Here is a 22662-nt window from a genome sequence, read left to right as displayed (position 1 = left end):
CTATTTGTGCTACAAAACTCTCCCTTTTGGTTACCAAACAGCATCTTTAGGACATTGGATAAAATAATAAAAATGTACTCACTGAAATTTGTTTCCTGGAGTCCGTAGGCAGCACATAACCAAAGGGTTAAATCCCCTAGGTACAATCAGGATAGAGACACATTAGAAAGCAATCAACCTAATTAAGTGATGAGTTAGCCGGCCAGAGAAGGCTACACAGGACACCAGAGCCCTGCATTTGGATGTGGCAAAACATTTATTAATGGCAGCACTTGGCAGCACTTAACCAAAAGGGACTGGATACGCAGTACTCATTGGGGGGGAGCACTGGCCGCAACTTGGAGCACTCTTTCGCCAAATCTCAACCCTTCAGCTGCTCAGATGTCTAGTCTGTAGGGCCTCATGAACGTAGAAATGGTAGACTATGTGGCCGCCTTACATATTTGATCTAGCGAAACGTGTGCTAATTCTGCGCAGGAAGAAGCTGTGGATCTTGTAGAGTGCGCTTTCAATGAAATAGGGCAATCAAGACGCAGTAAAAGATCGTTGGCTCCATCTTGCTGGTGTTACTTTGCCAGCTCTATTGCCCTCGTTTGGCCCTTGAATTTGTAAAAATAGACCTTCCGCCTCAAGGAGGAAGCTTGAAGATAGGCCAGCAAGGCTCCCTTAACGTCTAATAGATGCCAATCAACTTGTTCCTGAGGATTTGAGTGAAGACCTGGGAGAGAGATTTCTTGGTTCATGTTAACCACTGATGATACTTTCTGAAGAAGCCCCGGCATCGATCGTAGAATGAGGCAATCACCGACATCTCTGAAATATGGATCTTTACATGAGAGCTTGCAGTTCACCAACACGTCTGGCTGATGTCCAACTGGGAACAGAGCTTTTATAAAAAAACCGGCTTCAGCGAGGAGGATTCAATTGGTTTGAATGGTTCTTTGGACATAGCCGAGAGCACCACAGACAAGTCCCAGGAAGGAACGGGAGAACTGACCGGAGGTCTTAGGTTTCTTAAGGCTTTAAAGAAGGTACGTATTATTTGATTAGTTGAATATTTTCCCTGTAATTGGGCATTAATCGCCGTAAGCTTCACTTTTAAGGTATTTGTTTTCAAACCTTCAGTAAACCCTTCTTGAGGGAATTGTAGAACAGACTTCAAACCTTCAGGAACTGAAGAAGTTCTTTGGCACCAATCCTTAAAGGTTTTCCAAACTCTGTTATATATTTTTATAGTTGCAGGTTTACGAGCGGCTACCATGGTATTGACTAGTTCTAAGGAGAATCCCAATGTTGTTAAGGACTGCCGCTCCTCCTCCAGGCCGCTCGCTGTAAACCTCTGGAGAAGTAAGTCTGGACGGGGAGGAATCTTCCAGACTCTCCCTTTGGAGAGGGATATGGCTAGAGAGAACCACGTCCTCCGAGGCCAGAACAGAAGAACTGCCATCACCTCTGCACGATCTTCTCGTATCTTTGTGAGGACTTTTGGTATGAGAGGGATTGGAGGAAATGCATAAATCAGGCCTTTTTCCCAGCTGACTGAGAGACCGTCCATTGCTAGTGCCTGGCTGGACCGATGAACGGAGCAGGACTGACTGAGCTTTTTGTTCTGTTCTGTTGACATGGCATCCAGCCAAGGCTTTCCCCAGCGAGACAGAAGGTTGTTGAAGACTGCCGGATTTAGGCTCCGTTCTCCGAGATGTAGAGTACGGCTGAGTAGATCCGCAGACTGGTTCAGGACTCCCCTTATATGGACCGCCGAGGTGTCCTTGTGAACCTCTTTGCCCACCTCATCAGGATAGCATGCTCCTTGGAAGGATTGTGACTCCTTGTGACTCCCTGCTTGTTGATAGAGTAGACAGTTGGTAAATTGTCTGACTGGACTATTACTTTGTTTGGAGATGAAGAAGAGCCAGTCTCACTGCTCTCAGCTCTCTCCAATAGGAGGACATCACTGCTTCTCCTTGTTCTGGACCCATAGATGGTCTACATGGGCACCCCAGCCCCAAGAGGAGGCATCCGACGGGAGAATTTTCTGGCGGTGGGGATTCAGATGCCTTGCAGTAGGTGATTTGACGAGATCCACCATTTCCGGTCCTGGTGTGTTGAGGAGGATATCACTATCTTCTTGTCCAATGAACCGTCATTTCTGTTCCAGCTGGTTAGGATATTGTTCTGTAACCTTCTCATGTGGGCTTTGGCCCAAGGGACGGCTTCTATAGAAGAGGTCAGAAGACCCAATATCTTCATTGCCTGACGAATAGAGACCTTGGTTCTGGACAGAAGTTGATATCTCCCTCTGTGAACAGAAGATACTCTTTGCGGAGACAATTTGATCGTCATGCGATGAGAATTCAGCATGTAACCCAAAAACTGTCTGTTGTGATGGAGTCAGAGAGGATTTCTGTTTGTTTATGAGGAAACCGTGAGACTGAAGCATCTGTACAGCCGCTTGTAGATGGAGGCTCAACTGCTGGCTGATCCAGGTACGGAACACATATGAGATACCTTCAGCCTCAGAGCTGCTGTGAGGACCAGCCATTCTTTCGTAAAAGCCCTTGGCGCAGACGTTATGCCGAAGGGAAGGCAGGTAAACTGGAGATGCACAAAATCGGTGCCTCAGAAACCTCCTGTGACTGGGGTGAACTGGAATATGGTCCATCGACGCCATATAATCCTCCTTCTTCAAGATCATTAAGACCGACTTTATGGATTCCATCTTGAATTTCTTTTTCACTAACAATTTGTTCAGGAATGTTAGATCGATTATTAGTCTCCATTTGTTCTCCGGTTTGGGTACAGGAAACACTTTGGGATTTACTCCCTTAAACCTCCAGAGGCACTGGTTCTAACACCACCTTCTGGATCAATTCCTGAAGAAGCTGGAGGACAACCTGACCTTTGGGGTCGTTTAGACAAATTCAATCTGGAGGAAAGAGAGCGAACTCTCGGACGTATCCATTTTTGACTGTAGACCCAGAGAGACCAAACGTGTGAAAACTGCTTCAATCTTGCGCCAACTTTTGGCTGAATGCCGGCGCCATGGCTCTGAGGGTTTTTGATTCGGCTTCCTTTTGTATTCAGACTTCTCCTGCTTGTCCCAAAATAATCTTTGTCTGAAAAAATGCTGTCTATTTCTGAATCTGGGAGATCTTTCTCTGGGAAGGAAAGGACCTGAATGATATTCTCTTTTTAGATTCTGGAAATACTGAGCCTTTCCCTCATTCAAGGATTTTTTCTAATTGAGGCCCAAACAGCGAGGTTTTCTGGACGGGAAGATTGCACAAGTGATTTTTTGACCATGTATCTCCTGGCCACTGTTTTATCCAGAGCGCCCTTCTTGCAGCATTAGTGAGGGCCATGGAGTTTGCTTAAAATTTTGTAATATCAAGGGGAGCATCACACAAAAAGTCTGAAGCAGCTTTCATCCCTTCTCTAGCCCCTCCAGGTGATGGGATAGCTGGGACAGCCTAGCTGCAGGTCCGGATGATAACCCCGCCACACAGGCCGCTGACGTGGATGCATAATCTCAATCTTCCTGTCCATAAGGTCTTTAATAAGTGATGCCTGATCTGACGGAAATATTAGACAGACGTGCAATCGCCAAATCAACCTTAGGCCCCGAGGCGCATCTTCATCCAGTTTATATATGGATTTCAGCCCAGATCCTGTCATGGTTTCTCTATCAGGCTTATCCCATATCCCAGTCTGGACCGGATGACCTGGAAAAGCGGATCTGATTTGGACTTCCCTGAGGGATCTCTATCCGCCTCTAATGTCCGCTTTACAGCTTTAATTAGATCAGGAATTTTGTCTTTATGCAAAATATAATAATCATCAGGATCGTCAGCAGATACTCCGCTTATGAGGCAGACATCCGTTAGTTAAAACACAACAGAGTCCGAATTAAATCTACACAGCCAAACCCCTGGTATAAGAAAGGCTCATCCAGCGCCCATTAGTCGGCCCATGACTGGTAACAAGCTGAGGCAACAACATGAAAAACGTCCTGCAACTGCCCGAATAACCATTCCAAGCAGACAACCCCGGATCACGCAGTAAGCAGCGGGTGAAGCGTTCTGACTGAGCGCGCCGGCACGAGATTAACTAGCCGGGCCCCACATGCGCGGCTCCGGCTCCTCCTGGGCCCCACGTGCGCGGCTCTGGCTCCCCCCGGGCCCCACGTGCGCGGCTCCAGCTCCCCCCCCCCCCCCGGGCCCCCCGTGCGCGGCTCCAGCTCCCCCCCCCCCCCCGGGCCCCACGTGCGCGGCTCCAGCTCCCTCCCCCCCCCCGGGCCCCACGTGCGCAGCTCCAGCTCCCCCCCCCCCCCGGGCCCCACGTGCGCGGCTCCAGCTCCCTCCCCCCCCCCCCCAGGCCCCACGTGCGCGGCTCCAGCTCCCGGTACTCTGCAGGGACGTAAAGCAAGCGTCCATCTGACCACAGAGCTCTGGTGTCCTGCGGAGCCTTCTATGGCCACTAATCAGTTCAGTAAGTGAACTGCTTTCTTGTCTCTGTCCTGATTGTACCTAGGGGACTTAACCCTTTGGTTATGTGCTGCCAAGGACGATCAGGAAATCCCGACTTTCATTTGGAAAAGTGGTTCTGAGAAATGAAATTCTGCAATTACCTGGGAAGGAGGGAGGCGCAATGTGTTCATGTAAAGGAGCCGCGTTCATGGGCATCGGAGGCTCTCCGGTCGGAAATGCTTGAAAACCCCAAAGACTGTGACGCGTTTATCACTGGGGAGCAATAATCCCTCCGATGTTGCTAACGACAACCCCCAGCAAAAATGCAACAATGGAGGATGTTGTCAGTTGCATATGATTGTGATTTATATATTTAGGGTATTCGCTTTATGGGGTGAGAAGCACGGCTATGAAATTCTAAATATTAAACAATATGTAAACTGGAAACAAAAAGGAATATGTTTGTGGATTCACATTTTTGGGATTTATATAATTTGCAGTTTAGAAGTGCAATAAACTCGTCCCCTTCTCCGGATCGTTCTAGGAAGGCGTCGTGTGAGGGGTAAAATGGGGGGGATGTAGAGATCTGCCTCTCTATTCTTTATACTGCAGGACATTTATAGTGGAGACGCCTGAAAGTATTTAGACATTAGCCAGACAGATTAACACCGGGATCTGTGGTATTCAGTATCCAGAGGCCGTCTACGGGTGGGATTCTGCCGCGGTCGGACGAGATCACTTCTGTGTCAGTTATTATTCCTGGAAATCAATGAAACCTCCTTTTCTTGAAGAGAAGAAATCAGTTGAGAAAATGATAAGAAAAAGTTCTATATACAAACAGGAAAGAGCAAAGTCTTCACCCGTTTCTGGAATACTTGGCTTTCTCAAATAGTCTAATGAAGGGTTAAAGGTCTTTTTTTGCGCCTTCTCCCCCTTTGAGGTTGGATGGGGAGGGTTTCGAGTCAGGATTAAAGTTTTTTTCTTTGTATGTGATATATATGTTTATTCGCTGCGGGATCGGACAGCGGTCATACTGCACAGCGGCACGTCCTGGAGGATACCGGAGAACCGCGAAGACCAAGGTATAAAAGCCCTTCACCAAGTAGATGCATCATTTAATAGGGTTAAGTAACATAACAATACAAATGAAAAAAGGGTCAATGGCGACCAAATATCAAATCAAACCAAAAAATGGGTGGGAATTCCCCGTGACGTTGTGGAGGGAAAAATCCAATTACCGATAAGAGTAATCATCATCATCGGGGGGGGGGCCGCGGCCGATAAAACGTTCCTGCCAAAGGATAGGTCTCTATTGGACAGCACATCCAGTTTATAATGTTTATGAAAAGTAGAAGGGTCGCCTTTAAGGTGCTTATTCTAAAACCTCGGTCTAGTCCTGACTGGAGAAAATCTAGAACTAGTCCCAGGTCTGGGGGCCTGAACGGGTCCCAGGAAGGCTTTCCAGGAGCTTAGATATATTTTTGAAGTAACTGGTTTTCTGCTGTGCATTAAAGTATCTTCCCTTCTGTCTGTTACGCTCAATCTCCAGGTTGCCAGACGGCGCTGAGGGATGGGGACCGGACCCTGGAGAAGAAGGTCCAATAACTCCCCCCTGCCTTCTCGGCCAGTAGGGGCTTTAGTATTATCTGGGACTTCTCTTCTATCGTTTTTGTCAGGACTTTTGGATTTAGAGAAAAGTGTCGATCACAAATATTAGAGTTGTGAATTTTTAGCGCAAATATCAGCACTTCGAGAATTCACTAAATGTTTAGAATATAGTGATGATATATATTCGTAATTTTAAATATTCTAGATTTTCTTTTAATCAGTCCACATGATCCCTCCCTGCTTCTACAGGAGGCGGCTGTGTGTGGCGGTGTCCAGGGAGGGCGGCGGCTGTGTGCGGCGGTGTCCAGGGAGGGCGGCGGCTGTGTGTGGCGGTGTCCAGGGAGGGCGGCGGCTGTGTGCGGCGGTGTCCAGGGAGGGCAGGACAGGAGGCGGCTGTGTGTGGCGGTGTCCAGGGAGGGCGGCGGCTGTGTGTGGCGGTGTCCAGGGAGGGCGGCGGCTGTGTGTGGCGGTGTCCAGGGAGGGCAGGACAGGAGGCGGCTGTGTGTGGCGGTGTCCAGGGAGGGCAGGACAGGAGGCGGCTGTGTGTGGCGGTGTCCAGGGAGGGCAGGACAGGAGGCGGCTGTGTGTGGCGGTGTCCAGGGAGGGCAGGACAGGAGGCGGCTGTGTGTGGCGGTGTCCAGGGAGGGCGGCGGCTGTGTGTGGCGGTGTCCAGGGAGGGCGGCGGCTGTGTGTGGCGGTGTCCAGGGAGGGCAGGACAGGAGGCGGCTGTGTGTGGCGGTGTCCAGGGAGGGCAGGACAGGAGGCGGCTGTGTGTGGCGGTGTCCAGGGAGGGCAGGACAGGAGGCGGCTGTGTGTGGCGGTGTGCAGGGAGGGCAGGACAGGAGGCGGCTGTGTGTGGCGGTGTCCAGGGAGGGCAGGACAGGAGGCGGCTGTGTGTGGCGGTGTCCAGGGAGGGCAGGACAGGAGGCGGCTGTGTGTGGTGGTGTGCAGGGAGGGCAGGACAGGAGGCGGCTGTGTGTGGCGGTGTCCAGGGAGGGCAGGACAGGAGGCGGCTGTGTGTGGCGGTGGCGGTATTTCTATGTAATGTCCATTGCTTTGTCACCTGTATGTTACCAGTAAAGCATTTTTCTATACAAGTATTTGGAGGGTTGGATGTTACTCCTGGGAGTATGAAGGACTGGGGGGGTATATAATACACAGAGTAATCGGGTCGTATAACAAAGCCTAGGACAGAATAAAAGGGACGGAACACGGAGACGGATAGAAATCTCCAATTCCCAACAAGCAATAATTCCCGTTATCGAGGCCCAGTGCAATCCTCTACAGCAGGCATCCTCAAACTGCGGCCCTCCAGATGTTGTAAAACTACAACTCCCACAATGCCCTGCTGTAGGCTGATACCTGTAGGCTGTTCAGGCATGCTGGGAGTTGTAGTTTTGCAACAGCTGGAGGGCTGCAGTTTGAGGATGCCTGCTCTACAGAACCCTAACCCTCTTTCAGATCGGCTTTGTGATTCAGTTGCCCACTATTTCAAGATCTTTGCTAGCCGTCAGTGAAAGAGAACAATTTTTGCTTAAATCCAGAACCTGAAAATCCATCCTAAGCTTTCCACCTGATGGGGTTGTTACAATGTATCAGTGCAGGTAACAGAAAGGATCCTCAGTGGTGTCAGCTCAGGACAGGTTTTTACCTTTACATTCACTGACAGCAAGCAGAAATCTTGAAAAGGCCATGGGATTGAAATAAAGTCTATGAGATCTGGAACCTTTCTTGGGTCCAGAATGTGCTCACTACGTCTGGGCTGAGTCTCCAGAGCGTCACATGTAATACCGCCACATCGTTACCGTCTGCTCCCGCTCAAGCTCCACTTTGAACCGGTCCTGGAGCTCCATGTGGGTGTCATGGCGCTTCTTTTCCTCCTGCGCGGCGTGCTCGGCGGCCTCCCTCAGTTGCTGCAAAAAATATAAAAATTCTACTTTGCCCGTTTTACAGAAAAAGCCTAAATTCTTAAAGGGGCATCAACCCTAAAGCGCAGCGGCCGCGAACAAGACCGAATCCAATGTGAGTAAAGAACGTGACCCCCTTCTTACTTCTATCTGTGTGGGGGAAAGCTGGGTGACTGTGGCCGCCATTGCAGTGCTCCCAGACTTCTGAATACAACAGGAGACGCCGCTGTACGACCGGGCGACCACTCCAGGGTGAGCGGGAATGGCCGCAATGCTGGATGTGAAGGGGTGCTGCACAGGTAGCAATATCCACTGCCACCCAACTTTCCCAGACACAGAATAGAGACTCCCCGACGGGCCCCTCGCGGCGCTCACCATGCGCACTTGCTCCAGCTCCAGCTGCCTCAGCTCGTTTGACGCCTGCAGGTCGCTCATCTTGCGCTCCAGCTCCTCTTGCTCGGCTTGGAGCTTCTGCCGCAGCGCTTTTCTCTTCTGTCGAGCGTCCTTGTGCGGCGAGGAGACCCCCATCTTCTGCAGGTTAATGACCGTCTGAATATCTGCAGGGAAAACATATTACAGACCTCGTTGGGGGCACCACCCGGACGGTTTGTAGTGGCCCTGCGACGCCGGTAATTGGCGGAATGTTACTGGCTTCATTGTGGGGCGCTCAGTAGTGCAGCCTTTAACCCCCTCCTCCCCACATACTTGTGTTAATAAAAGCCCTCCCCTCCTCCATTTGCTGGAGCTGCGGTGAACGCCCCTGCGGACTGGAGGACGGGACCTCGGAGACGTCATCACGCTGGAGCGCGGGTCCTGTCCTCCAGTCCGCAGGGGGCGCTACTATTACTGGGGGGCACTAACGGGGGCGTTACTATTACTGGGGGGCACTAACGGGGGCGTTACTATTACTGGGGGGCACTAACGGGGGCGTTACTATTACTGGGGGGCACTAACGGGGGCGTTACTATTACTGGGGGGCACTAACGGGGGCGTTACTATTACTGGGGGGCACTAATGGGGGCGTTACTATTACTGGGGGGCACTAATGGGGGTGTTACTATTACTGGGGGGCACTAATGGGGCATTATTGTTACTGGGGGCACTACTATTACTAGGGGCACTAATGGGGCATTATACTTACTGGGGGCACTAATGGGGAATTATTCTTACTGGGGGGCACTAATGGGGCATTATTCTTACTGGGGGCACTAATGGGGCATTATTCTTACTGGGGGCACTAATGGGGCATTATTCTTACTGGGGCCACTAATGGGGCATTATTCTTACTGGGGGGCACTAATGGGGCATTATTCTTACTGGGGCCACTAATGGGGGCATTATTCTTACTGGGGCCACTAATGGGGGCATTACTATTTCTGGGGGCATTACTATTTCTGGGGGCACTAATGGGGCATTCTTACTGGGGGCACTAATGGGGGCATTATTCTTACTGGGGGGCACTAATGGGGAATTCTTCTTACTGGGGGGCACTAATGGGGCATTCTTCTTACTGGGGGGCACTAATGGGGCATTATTCTTACTGGGGGCACTAATGGGGCATTATTCTTACTGGGGGCACTAATGGGGCATTATTCTTACTGGGGGGGCACTAATGGGGCATTATTCTTACTGGGGGGCACTAATGGGGCATTATTCTTACTGGGGCACTAATGGGACATTATTCTTACTGGGGGCACTAATGGGACATTATTCTTACTGGGGGCACTAATGGGGCATTATTCTTACTGGGGGCACTAATGGGGCATTATTCTTACTGGGGGCACTATTCTTACTGGGGGCACTATTCTTACTGGGGGCACTATTCTTACTGGGGGCACTATTCTTACTGGGGGCACTATTCTTACTGGGGGCACTATTCTTACTGGGGGCACTATTCTTACTGGGGGCACTATTCTTACTGGGGGCACTATTCTTACTGGGGGCACTATTCTTACTGGGGGCACTATTCTTACTGGGGGCACTATTCTTACTGGGGGCACTATTCTTACTGGGGGCACTATTCTTACTGGGGGCACTATTCTTACTGGGGGCACTATTCTTACTGGGGGCACTAATGGGGCATTATTCTTACTGGGGGGCACTATTCTTACTGGAGGGCACTAATGGGGCATTATTCTTACTGGGGGCACTAATGGGGCATTATTCTTACTGGGGCACTAATGGGGCATTATTCTTACTGGGGCACTAATGGGGCATTATTCTTACTGGGGGCACTAATGGGGCATTATTCTTACTGGGGGCACTAATGGGGCATTACTATTACTGGGGGCACTAATGGGGGCGTTACTATTACTTGGGGGCACTAATGGGGCATTATACTTACTGGGGGGCACTAATGGGGCATTATACTTACTGGGGGGCACTAATGGGTTATTACTATTACTGGGGGGCACTAATGGGGCATTATTCTTACTGGGGGCACTAATGGGGCATTATTCTTACTGGGGGCACTAATGGGGCATTATCCTTACTGGGGGGGCACTAATGGGGCATTATTCTTACTGGGGGGCACTATTCTTACTGGGGCACTAATGGGGCAACCAATCAGATTCCACCTTTCATGTGTCACAGCTCCTTTGGAATCTGATTGGTTGCTCTTTGTAGCTCAGCCAGTTCTACTTTACATCAGTTTTGATAACTCTCCGCCATTGTCTCAACTGGATGCATCTGTAACAAACCCTCAGCTGTCAGAAGTATCAGGTCAGGACAGTTTCGTGCTCTAGCTGGAAGATGAAGATACATTCCCCTTCAGTGACAGCAAGCAGATATCTTGAAAATAGTAAGGAACTTTCTCAGTGCTTTCTTTCTACATGCGTTATAGGGGGCCCCCGACCCCCCACAGTCGCCGCTCACCCTGAATCCACTCCTGCTTCTTCTTCTTGTCGGAGGCGCTGATCTCGTAGCTTTTCTCGACACATTTCACGAGGAGCAGACACCTTTTCCCGTCTCTGTCAGGCAGCGACTGGAAAACAACAAAGGAGTGAATATAATGAAGTACAGCCTAATGTACTGCTCCTTTGCTGTGTCAGTCTTTACTGTACTTCTTGCATTCTACTCTCATGGCAAACAGAGAAATGATAGAGCCTTTCTGCAGCTGCCTCTGTGGCTGGGAACAGATCATCGGGGCGTCACCTCCACACAGCAGTTCCCATCCAGAAAGATGTCTCCCTTCTTGTCCTTCAGATCTTCGCTGACGTAATAAGACACGACGTTGGGTTTCAGGACAAACCAGCGCTCCGTCCAGTTTTTACGCTTGTGACCTTTCTTCCACAGATAACCCTGCAATGAGACGTCAGCCGTTATTTCGGGATATTACGGAGCCTTTTATTGAATTCAGTGATTGCATTGAATTATTCATTTTTTCTATATTGCAGAAAAGAATCGATTGACTCCCAAAAAGACCAAAGAGAAAACTCCTAAATGGGTTTTACAGTCCGGCTGCAGTCATTTAATTCCACCAGCAGAGGGCAGCAGAGTCTAACAGACAGACATCCTGGGAGGGCAGTGAGTGCAGCACCTGCAGGCTGCCCACTTAATGCTGCTATTTCTGCTGAACCACAGGCCTGTGGCCGAGACGCTTCCCAGGTGCACACATAGGGGTCATGTATGTACCCCCAGACCTTCATTAATGTCAGCAACCTTTCAACTGTGCAAATGTCCCCTCCGCCTTGTACACGTCTGTCAGTACAGGTCTCTGCAGGGATACGTCCATCACTCCTGCTTGTGACCGATACACGGGATATTACATAATATATGCTCCTCGTCCGCCTAGTTCAGCAATACTGATGGCGAACGTGTCACTAATAGCTAAGCAGACTTACATTCAGCAGCCTGGGTGGCAGTCATATTGGTTGTCACCCAGCTTTCCCAGGAAAAGATATGACTAATAGACATCTGAATAGAATATTGACAATTTTACAGACAATATAATTGAGTGGGGAGTATTAACTATGGTGTGCGGGGGTTCCCTTTAAGACACTCCCTTTAAGACTGCACATTCCCCTTGGGGACCCTGAGATTAGACACTGATAAGACAGAGGAGCCGCTCACCTGCTTCAAGACGTCCAGGACGAGCTCATTAAACACCTCGTTGATGGCCATGGACACTGTGGTGGAGTCCGTGCCTTTACTGAACTGACCGCTCCCGATCAACTCGATGAGTTCCCACACGGACAGTCCCTTCTGCTTGTCGTGGAGACTGATCTTGTAGTCCTCAAACAAGGCCTGCTGCCAACCGCTGCCCATCGCCTCCGTCAGCTTCCTCAGGAGATACTCAATCTACAACAGAGCAAGGGCATGTAAAAAGGCCAGTCCCAGCATCAATATATTATATTGTACGGATCCCGAGTTACATCCTGTATTATACTCCAGAGCTGCACTCACTGTTCTGCTGGTGCAGTCACTGTGTACATACATTACTTATCCTGTACTGTCCTGAGTTACATCCTGTATTATACTCCAGAGCTGCACTCACTATTCTGCTGGTGGAGTCACTGTGTACATACATTACTTATCCTGTACTGATCCTGAGTTACATCCTGTATTATACTCCAGAGCTGCACTCACTATTCTGCTGGTGCAGTCACTGTGTACATACATTACTTATCCTGTACTGATCCTTAGTTACATCCTGTATTATACTCCAGAGCTGCACTCACTATTCTGCTGGTACAGTCACTGTGTACATACATTACTTATCCTGTACTGATCCTAAGTTACATCCTGTATTATACTCCAGAGCTGCACTCACTATTCTGCTGGTGTAGTCACTGTGTACATACATTACTTATCCTGTACTGTCCTGAGTTCCATCCTGTATTATACTCCAGAGTTGCACTCACTATTCTGCTGGTGCAGTCACTGTATACATACATTACTTATCCTGTACTGATCCTGAGTTACATCCTGTATTATACTCCAGAGCTGCACTCACTATTCTGCTGGTGGATCGGTAACAGTGCAGAGGCACTTTAGCACTACCAATATTAGAGTGACCTCTCAGTGCTCAGAACCTCAGGGGAGGGGCTTCTCTCCTCTGACCACACCCCTGAGTATCATGACCATTCTAACAGCAGATTGTGAGGGGACGGAGTAGACAAACACATTAGACTTCAGTCCTCTCATCACAAGCGACAATGAGCTGAGCGCCCGACACCAGGAAATCCCCAGAAATTCTCATTAATGAGTCACAGATGATGAATCTACAGAGGAAACAATTAACTGCATTTTCTACTTCAATCCCTTATAAGGAAAAGATTCCAACAGAGCGCAACACCGGAATGTGAACCTGGCCGAAAAAGGTTCAGGAGACGCCTGGAGGTGGATACAATCTACACAAGTGAGATTTGTTATAATCTCCCCCCTCTTTACAATGGCAGACCTGGTTCTGTGCAGGAATTGTTGTGCTTTTATTTCAGGTTCCGCTCTTCGGAGGTTTGGATGCTGTCTGATCTGTAGACAGCTCTCCATAATGCAGCAGGGAATTACCTTTTTGAAATATGAGATTTTTAAATTAACCACTAAACAAACTCAGGCTGAGAACGTTGCAATGCCACAGAGGCCCCCTAGAATAGGGAGATGGGTTACTGTAGGTTCTGGCAGACTGAGAGTTGTGGATAGAAGGCATGTCCCACAGTCTGTGGCTCTCCATAATTCATTTGCAGCACTTTCAGAGTGCAAGAGCAACATGGCGGATGGCTCAAGCACAGTGGGTGAGGAACAATCATCTCCCATGCCTAAAGTATGCAAGACTGCAGCCAAAGACAAAAAGGAGAAGGTGAGGACTGATAGTAAGCTATAGTAAGGATATAGTAAGGATCCAAGGATTTAGGAAAGCTAGAGGAATGGTCAAAAATCTGGCAACTAAAATGTAATGTTGATAAGTGCAAGATAATGCACCTGGGGCGTAAAAACCCAAGAGCAGAATATACAATCAGTGACACAGTCCTGACCTCAGTATCTGAGGAAAGGGATTTAGGGGTCATTATTTCAGAAGACTTAAAGGTAGGCAGACCATGTCATAGAGCAGCAGGAGATGCCAGCAGAATGCTGGGGTGTATAGGGAGAGGCATTACCAGTAGACAGAGGGGGCGCTCATGCCGCTCTACAGAGCACTAGTGAGACCTCATCTGGAGTATTGTGCTCAGTACTGGAGACCATATCTCCAGAAGGATATCGATACTTTGGAGAGAGTTCAGAGAAGAGCTACTAAACTGGTCCATGGATTGCAGGATAAAACTTACCAGGAAAGATTAAAGGACCTTAATATGTATATCTTGGAAGAAAGACGAGACAGAGGGGATATGAGAGAAACTGCTAAATACATAAAGGGAATCAACAAGGGAAAAGAGGAGAGAAGATTTACAGGAAGAAAAACTGCTACAAGAGGACATAGTGTTAAATTAGAGGGGCAAAGGGTTAACAGTAATATCAGGAAGTATTACTGTACTGAGAGAGTAGTGGATGCATGGAATAGCCTTCCTGCAGAAGTGGTAGCTGCAAATACAGTGAAGGAGGTTAAGCATGCATGGGATAGGCATAAGGCCATCCTTCATATAAGATAGGGCCGGGGGCTATCCATAGTACTCAGTATATTGGGCAGACTAGATGGGCCACATGGTTCTTATCTGCCGACACATTCTAGGCTTCTATGGGTTATACCAGCTGTACATATATAATTATATACAGGAGATGCCCGGGTTATACCAGCTGTACATATATAATTATACACAGGAGATGCCCGGGTTATACCAGCTGTACATATAACCCGGGCATCTCCTGTGTATAATTATATATGTACAGCTGGTATAACCTGGGCATCTCCTGTGTATAATTATATATGTACAGCTGGTATAACCTGGGTATCTCCTGTGTATAATTATATATGTACAGCTGATATACAATTATACACAGGAGATGCTCGGGTTATACCAGCTGTACATATAACCCGGGCATCTCCTGTATATAATTATATATGTACAGCTGGTATAACCCGGGCATCTCCTGTGTATAATTATATATGTACAGCTGGTATAACCCGGGCATCTCCTGTATATAATTATATATCAGCTGTACATATATAATTATACACAGGAGATGCCCAGGTTATACCAGCTGTACATATATAATTCTATACAGGAGATGCCCGGGTTATACCAGCTGTACATATATAATTATATACAGGAGAGGCCCAGGTTACACCAGCTGTACATATAGAATTATATACAGGAGAGGCCCAGGTTACACCAGCTGTACATATATAATTATATACAGGAGATGCCCGGGTTATACCAGCTGTACATATATAATTATATACAGGAGATGCCCAGGTTATACCAGCTGTGCATATATAATTTTATACAGGAGATGCCGGGGTTATACCAGCTGTACATATATAATTATACACAGGAGATGCCCAGGTTATACCAGCTGTACATATATAATTATACACAGGAGATGCTCGGGTTATACCAGCTGTACATATATAATTATACAGGAGATGCCCAGGTTATACCAGCTGTACATATATAATTATATACAGGAGATGCCGGGGTTATACCAGCTGTACATATATAATTATACACAGGAGATGCCCGGGTTATACCAGCTGTACATATAGAATTATACACAGGAGATGCCCGGGTTATACCAGCTGTACATATAGAATTATATACAGGAGATGCCCAGGTTATACCAGCTGTACATATATAATTATATACAGGAGAGGCCCGGGTTATACCAGCTGTACATATATAATTATATACAGGAGAGGCCCAGGTTATACCAGCTGTACATATATAATTATATACAGGAGATGCCCGGGTTATACCAGCTGTACATATAGAATTATACACAGGAGATGCCCGGGTTATACCAGCTGTACATATAGAATTATATACAGGAGAGGCCCGGGTTATACCAGCTGTACATATATAATTATATACAGAAGATGCCCGGGTTATACCAGCTGTACATATATAATTATATACAGGAGATGCCCAGGTTATACCAGCTGTACATATATAATTATACACAGGAGATGCCCGGGTTATACCAGCTGTACATATATAATTATACACAGGAGATGCCCGGGTTATACCAGCTGTACATATAGAATTATACACAGAAGATGCCCGGGTTATACCAGCTGTACATATATAATTATATACAGGAGATGCCCAGGTTATACCAGCTGTACATATATAATTATACACAGGAGATGCCCGGGTTATACCAGCTGTACATATATAATTATATACAGAAGATGCCCGGGTTATACCAGCTGTACATATAGAATTATACACAGGAGATGCCCGGGTTATACCAGCTGTACATATAGAATTATACACAGGAGATGCCCGGGTTATACCAGCTGTACACGTATCACATTTAGATGTGGGGTGGGGCTCCGGGGTCGTCTCGCTCAGCCGTCATTTCCTGATTTGTTTCTTAGTTTCAGACTTTGATACTTTGTGTTTTCTCTTCTCTTGGTTGTGACTTGTACAAGGTCCATCGTCCCGGCCTCCGTTGTTGCCCTCTCGGAGTTATTGTGATCCTTTGCCCGATCCGGTGGTAAGAGGACATGACTGGGCCCCACAGCAATTTATTGAACTTCTTTGCAACCCCCACTCCTGTGGCTAGTGGAGCTGGCTCTCAGACCGGGCCCCGCAGCCTCTACCCCTATATACTGTACGTCATGTCACTGTAGAATACTGCGGAGGGGGCCCCGACAATAAAAAGCCTTTAGTCCTCCACCTGGGTGAGGCCCTTCCGCTTTTCCTATAGCTACACCCCCGACCCGATCATCTTCTAATTGGCCCCTAGGGGGCAGTCCTTTTCACTCAGTGGTAGCCTGCCTGGGCCCCCTCAGAGGTCCCTACATTACAGGACAGGTCAGAGAGGAGACTGACGGATTCTGCTGCAGCTTCGTCACGCCATATATATGCTTGTATGCTGCAATTTTACTGCAGTCAAAAGTGCCGGAAACCCTGAGAAAACTGCAAGTGTGAACACCGACCTAGTGCAGCTTCACCAAAGGCAAAAAGCCTCATGTAAATCTTCCTGGCATCTACTTCCCAAATACTCAAAGTACAATAAATTCAGTGTGGGCACATGTCCGAGGTGTGAGATACAGAGCAATATCCTCCAGAGCATATACCACCTGGTACCTGCCTGTAATAAAGCTGGAGGCGAAAGGTAACAACTGGAATTCACCCCCCCCCCCCCCCAGCCTCTAACATCCCTATATACAGTATGCAAATGAGGATACAAACCCAACCCCACCCCTCACAGAGGCCCCGCCCCTCGTTCTTTGTCCTGATAATCTCACAGGTTACTTGCTGTAATGTGATCATTTCTCCACACACAACATCCTGCCAAGATTGAACCACAACCAAACTGAACAAAAACAGCTGCAGTGTAAAGCACTGGGGACAGAGCAGCACCCTAAGCCTTTTATGTGACAGAAGGTGGAGTTCAGACTACCATAGACTTCAATAGACAATGCATCTGAGCTGAAATCACTGATAAAAGCTGTGTCCTAATGAATCAGAGCTGCAGGGCAAAGCATGGGGGATGAAAAGGCCAGCAGCCTGATCTCGAGATGGACAGAAGGTGGAGTCACTTATCAAAGCTGTGTCCTAACAAATCAGAACTGCAGGGTAAAGCATGGGGGATGGGCAGCAGCCTGATCTTGAGATAGACAGGAGGTGGAGTCACTTTTCAAAGCTGTGTCCTAACAAATCAGAACTGCAGGGTAAAGCATGGGGGATGGGCAGCAGCCTGATCTTGAGATAGACAGAAGGTGGAGTCACTTATCAAAGCTGTGTCCTAACAAATCAGAACTGCAGGGTAAAGCATGGGGGATGGGCAGCAGCCTGATCTTGAGATAGACAGGAGGTGGAGTCACTTATCAAAGCTGTGTCCTAACAAATCAGAACTGCAGTGTAGAAGACACAGTATCAGTCCGAGCCTCTGATAAGACAGGAGGTGGAATTCAGACCTCCAAAGACTCCATTAGACAATGCAGCTGAGCTGGAGTCACTTATAAAGCTGCGGTGTAAAGAATAAGAACTGCAGTGCAAAGCATGGGGGAGCAGGAGCTAAACTCGTGATGTGACGGAGAAGGGTTTCAGACTCCAATAAACAATGGAGCATCAGAAATGTTCATTATAGATGAAATCATTATACAATCGACACGATAAACACCGTAAAAAGATCCTCACAAAACCTTCTGCATCCAGTCAGGAAAACCGTCACCCGCCATAACCATGACCAGAGGCGCTAACGACCACCCGTGTTATTAGCGTGTGCTTTAAGACCCTCGTTATGCACCATGCTGCAGTGTCGCCTGATCTCCCACAATGCACAGTGATAGGTGAACATGAGCAGAATTGTGAACGCAGCTCTAGATGTGACTGGAGCCTACGACACAATGTCACTCAAGGAACTAGAGGAGATTGGCGTAATCCGCAGAGTCAGGCCTGTGACACGTTCTGAGACCGTCCGTCTTTTCAGTCCATAATTATTTGGAATATTTCTAGAAACGTAAAACAGCAAGCAAAACGGGAAAAAGCGAGAGGCACGGGCGAGCCGATGGACGCCATGAGCAGGTCAGAGGTCACACAATTACCCTTAGTCCTGTCCAATCAAATCAAAGAAAACCATGACATTTTACTGCTGCGTTTCATGTCTTCGTGGCCACGCCCCTTTCTCTGGTCATGTTTTCAGTCACTCAAGTTGATACATTTGTTGCACTATTACACAATACATTATTGCACTTCTGTTTACTGATCTTCTGTTTACTGATCCTCAGCCAAAGTCTCTAGACGTGGAAGACGAAACCAAATTCAGATTTGCATCAATTGAAAATTTACGGAACAGTTATGACTTACCTCCTCGGGGACAATGGTGAGCGGATACTTGTCATCTGACAGGAAGTTGAATATGGCCCAGACCTTGAAGGCGCTGTCCTCGCTGATGCACAGAGGACTCCTCACCAGGTATTTCTTGGCGCACAGAGTCCAGCACATCCTATAGAACTCCACCTTGTCAAAAGGTTTCTGAACCTAAAGGATAAAATATCAAAAGGATTTACCTCCCAAATTATGATACGCCAGGCCCGATAACCCACCAAACCATGTGTCACTACAGGGGCTTCTGAAAGGGCTCATACAATAAGATCACTTCTTCACAGATCTGTGGGATCTGGTTTAGTGAATCTCAGATCATTTGGATTGTTCTACAAATCCTGGACCACCATGAGAAGTTTTGCCAAAGCCTGCACCTACAGACACAATACCGGCTGCTAAAAACAGCAATAGTCTTCTGCTGACAGGTCCGCAGGTTGTTTGTGAATTCCTAATGGCCATGTGAGCAGAAGCCTGACCATAAAAATGTATTAGAGCTATCTGTGCGATCTGTATGTAGAGAACTCCCTCTAGTGGTGGCTGTATAATCTGTATGTAGTGAGCGTCCTCTAGTGGTGGCTGTATAATCTGTATGTAGTGAGCTCCCTCTAGTGGTGGCTGTATAATCTGTATGTAGTGAGCTCCCCCTAGTGGTGACTGTATGATCTGTATGTAGTGAGCTCCCCCTAGTGGTGGCTGTATAATCTGTATGTAGTGAGCTTCCTCTAGTGGTGACTGTATAATCTGTATGTAGTGAGCTTCCTCTAGTGGTGACTGTATAATCTGTATGTAGTGAGCTCCCTCTAGTGGTGGCTGTATAATCTGTATGTAGTGAGCTTCCTCTAGTGGTGGCTGTATAATCTGTATGTAGTGAGCTTCCTCTAGTGGTGACTGTATAATCTGTATGTAGTGAGCTCCCTCTAGTGGTGGCTGTATAATCTGTATGTAGTGAGCTTCCTCTAGTGGTGGCTGTATAATCTGTATGTAGTGAGCTCCCTCTAGTGGTGGCTGTATAATCTGTATGTAGTGAGCTCCCCCTAGTGGTGGCTGTATAATCTGTATGTAGTGAGCTCCCTCTAGTGGTGGCTGTATAACCTGTATATAGTGAGCTCCCTCTAGTGGTGGTTGTATACCTGTATGTAGTGAGTTCCCTCTAGTGGTGGCTGTATAATCTGTATGTAGTGAGCTCCCTGTAGTGGTGGTTGTATACCTGTATGTAGTGAGTTCCCTCTAGTGGTGGCTGTATAATCTGTATGTAGTGAGCGTCCTCTAGTGGTGGCTGTATAATCTGTATGTAGTGAGCTCCCTCTAGTGGTGGCTGTATAATCTGTATGTAGTGAGCTCCCCCTAGTGGTGACTGTATGATCTGTATGTAGTGAGCTCCCCCTAGTGGTGGCTGTATAATCTGTATGTAGTGAGCTTCCTCTAGTGGTGACTGTATAATCTGTATGTAGTGAGCTTCCTCTAGTGGTGACTGTATAATCTGTATGTAGTGAGCTTCCTCTAGTGGTGACTGTATGATCTGTATGTAGTGAGCTCCCCCTAGTGGTGGCTGTATAATCTGTATGTAGTGAGCTTCCTCTAGTGGTGACTGTATAATCTGTATGTAGTGAGCTCCCTCTAGTGGTGGTTGTATAACCTGTATGTAGTGAGCTCCCTCTAGTGGTGACTGTATAATCTGTATGTAGTGAGCTCCCTCTAGTGGTGGCTGTATAATCTGTATGTAGTGAGCTCCCCCTAGTGGTGACTGTATGATCTGTATGTAGTGAGCTCCCCCTAGTGGTGGCTGTATAATCTGTATGTAGTGAGCTTCCTCTAGTGGTGACTGTATAATCTGTATGTAGTGAGCTTCCTCTAGTGGTGACTGTATAATCTGTATGTAGTGAGCTCCCTCTAGTGGTGGCTGTATAATCTGTATGTAGTGAGCTTCCTCTAGTGGTGGCTGTATAATCTGTATGTAGTGAGCTTCCTCTAGTGGTGACTGTATAATCTGTATGTAGTGAGCTCCCTCTAGTGGTGGCTGTATAATCTGTATGTAGTGAGCTTCCTCTAGTGGTGGCTGTATAATCTGTATGTAGTGAGCTCCCTCTAGTGGTGGCTGTATAATCTGTATGTAGTGAGCTCCCCCTAGTGGTGGCTGTATAATCTGTATGTAGTGAGCTCCCTCTAGTGGTGGCTGTATAACCTGTATATAGTGAGCTCCCTCTAGTGGTGGTTGTATACCTGTATGTAGTGAGTTCCCTCTAGTGGTGGCTGTATAATCTGTATGTAGTGAGCTCCCTGTAGTGGTGGTTGTATACCTGTATGTAGTGAGTTCCCTCTAGTGGTGGCTGTATAATCTGTATGTAGTGAGCGTCCTCTAGTGGTGGCTGTATAATCTGTATGCAGTAATCTCCTGAGCTCCCTCTAGTGGTGGCTGTATCTATCTGTATGCAGTAATCTCCTGAGCTCCCTCTAGTGGTGGATGTATATATCTGTATGTAGTAATATCCTGAGCTCCCTCTAGTGGTGACTGTATAATCTGTATGTAGTGAGCTCCCTCTAGTGGTGACTGTATAATCTGTATGTAGTGAGCTCCCTCTAGTGGTGGCTGTATAATCTGTATGTAGTGAGCTCCCTCTAGTGGTGGCTGTATAATCTGTATGTAGTGAGCTCCCTCTAGTGGTGACTGTATAATCTGTATGTAGTGAGCTCCCTCTAGTGGTGACTGTATAATCTGTATGTAGTTGGCTCCCTCTAGTGGTGACTGTATAATCTGTATGTAGTGAGCTCCCTCTAGTGGTGACTGTATAATCTGTATGTAGTGAGCTCCCTCTAGTGGTGACTGTATAATCTGTATGTAGTGAGCTCTCTCTAGTGGTGACTGTATAATCTGTATGTAGTGAGCTCCCTCTAGTGGTGGCTGTATAATCTGTATGTAGTGAGCTCCCTCTAGTGGTGACTGTATAATCTGTATGTAGTGAGCTCCCTCTAGTGGTGGCTGCATAATCTGTATGTAGTGAGCTCCCTCTAGTGGTGGCTGTATAATCTGTATGTAGTGAGCTCCCTCTAGTGGTAACTGTATAATCTGTATGTAGTGAGCTCCCTCTAGTGGTGGCTGGAGGCAGTTATTCCACTTTCAGTCGATGAAGAGGATTTTTAGCTCTTTATCAAGAAAAGCAAAGGTCTGATTGCTATAAATTTCTATTAAGAAATGAATCAGCGTAGAATGATGGATAATTTAGGTTAAATTTTAAAACTGGGTCACATTTTGCTACAATGTAAACGACATATTGAAAATATTGGATACGGGGAGCATAGTGCAGGTGGGGAGCACATTTAGAGGGGGGTTATATTTGAGTTTTCCCTTCATCTCTGGTGACACGAGCTGCGTCCTTCTTATTATTCTGTGCACTGATTCCTGGGATTCGGGACATTTTGGGCGATATAGAAACACCTCCATCTTTTGTAATTCTCATGGATGACATCTTTTGGTGAAGGGTTAAGTGTCCAGTGCACAAGACATGACATTTGCTATTGAGGTGGAGGAAGCCGGGCTGTGAGGGTCCCTTTATGTGTCCCTGGGAGATGCCCCCTGGGCTCGGGGCCAGCCCCCCAGCTCACAATGAGCCCCCTGTTCACTCCGCTCATTTCCTTTCTGCAAGATCAATAATTCATTTGCATCTGAGAAAAGCGAGAACTTTCTTCAAAATTTTGGCCGAGCTCCCCCTGTCCACCTATAAAAGAGGGGCGCTCAGAACCAGCGGTCCCGCC

At 47.5% G+C, this 22662-nt stretch overlaps 1 protein-coding gene across 1 annotated transcript in view; it reads right to left on the bottom strand.

Moving 5' to 3' along the window:
- Positions 1-22662, bottom strand: part of SWAP70 (switching B cell complex subunit SWAP70) — a 51901-nt gene that overhangs the window by 3827 nt on the left and 25412 nt on the right. The window contains exons 3-8 of the mRNA XM_040409367.1: positions 18895-19068; positions 12053-12280; positions 11135-11281; positions 10856-10964; positions 8357-8538; positions 7880-7987 (exon numbers count right to left, since the gene is read on the bottom strand). Of these exons, the coding sequence (XP_040265301.1) occupies positions 7880-7987; positions 8357-8538; positions 10856-10964; positions 11135-11281; positions 12053-12280; positions 18895-19068 (948 nt within the window). The remainder of the gene's footprint in view (positions 1-7879; positions 7988-8356; positions 8539-10855; positions 10965-11134; positions 11282-12052; positions 12281-18894; positions 19069-22662) is intronic.

This window comes from Bufo bufo, chromosome 10 (genome assembly GCF_905171765.1).
Source record: "Bufo bufo chromosome 10, aBufBuf1.1, whole genome shotgun sequence".
NCBI classification, from domain to species: domain Eukaryota; kingdom Metazoa; phylum Chordata; class Amphibia; order Anura; family Bufonidae; genus Bufo; species Bufo bufo.
This window is presented reverse-complemented; position numbering and strand designations above follow the sequence as displayed.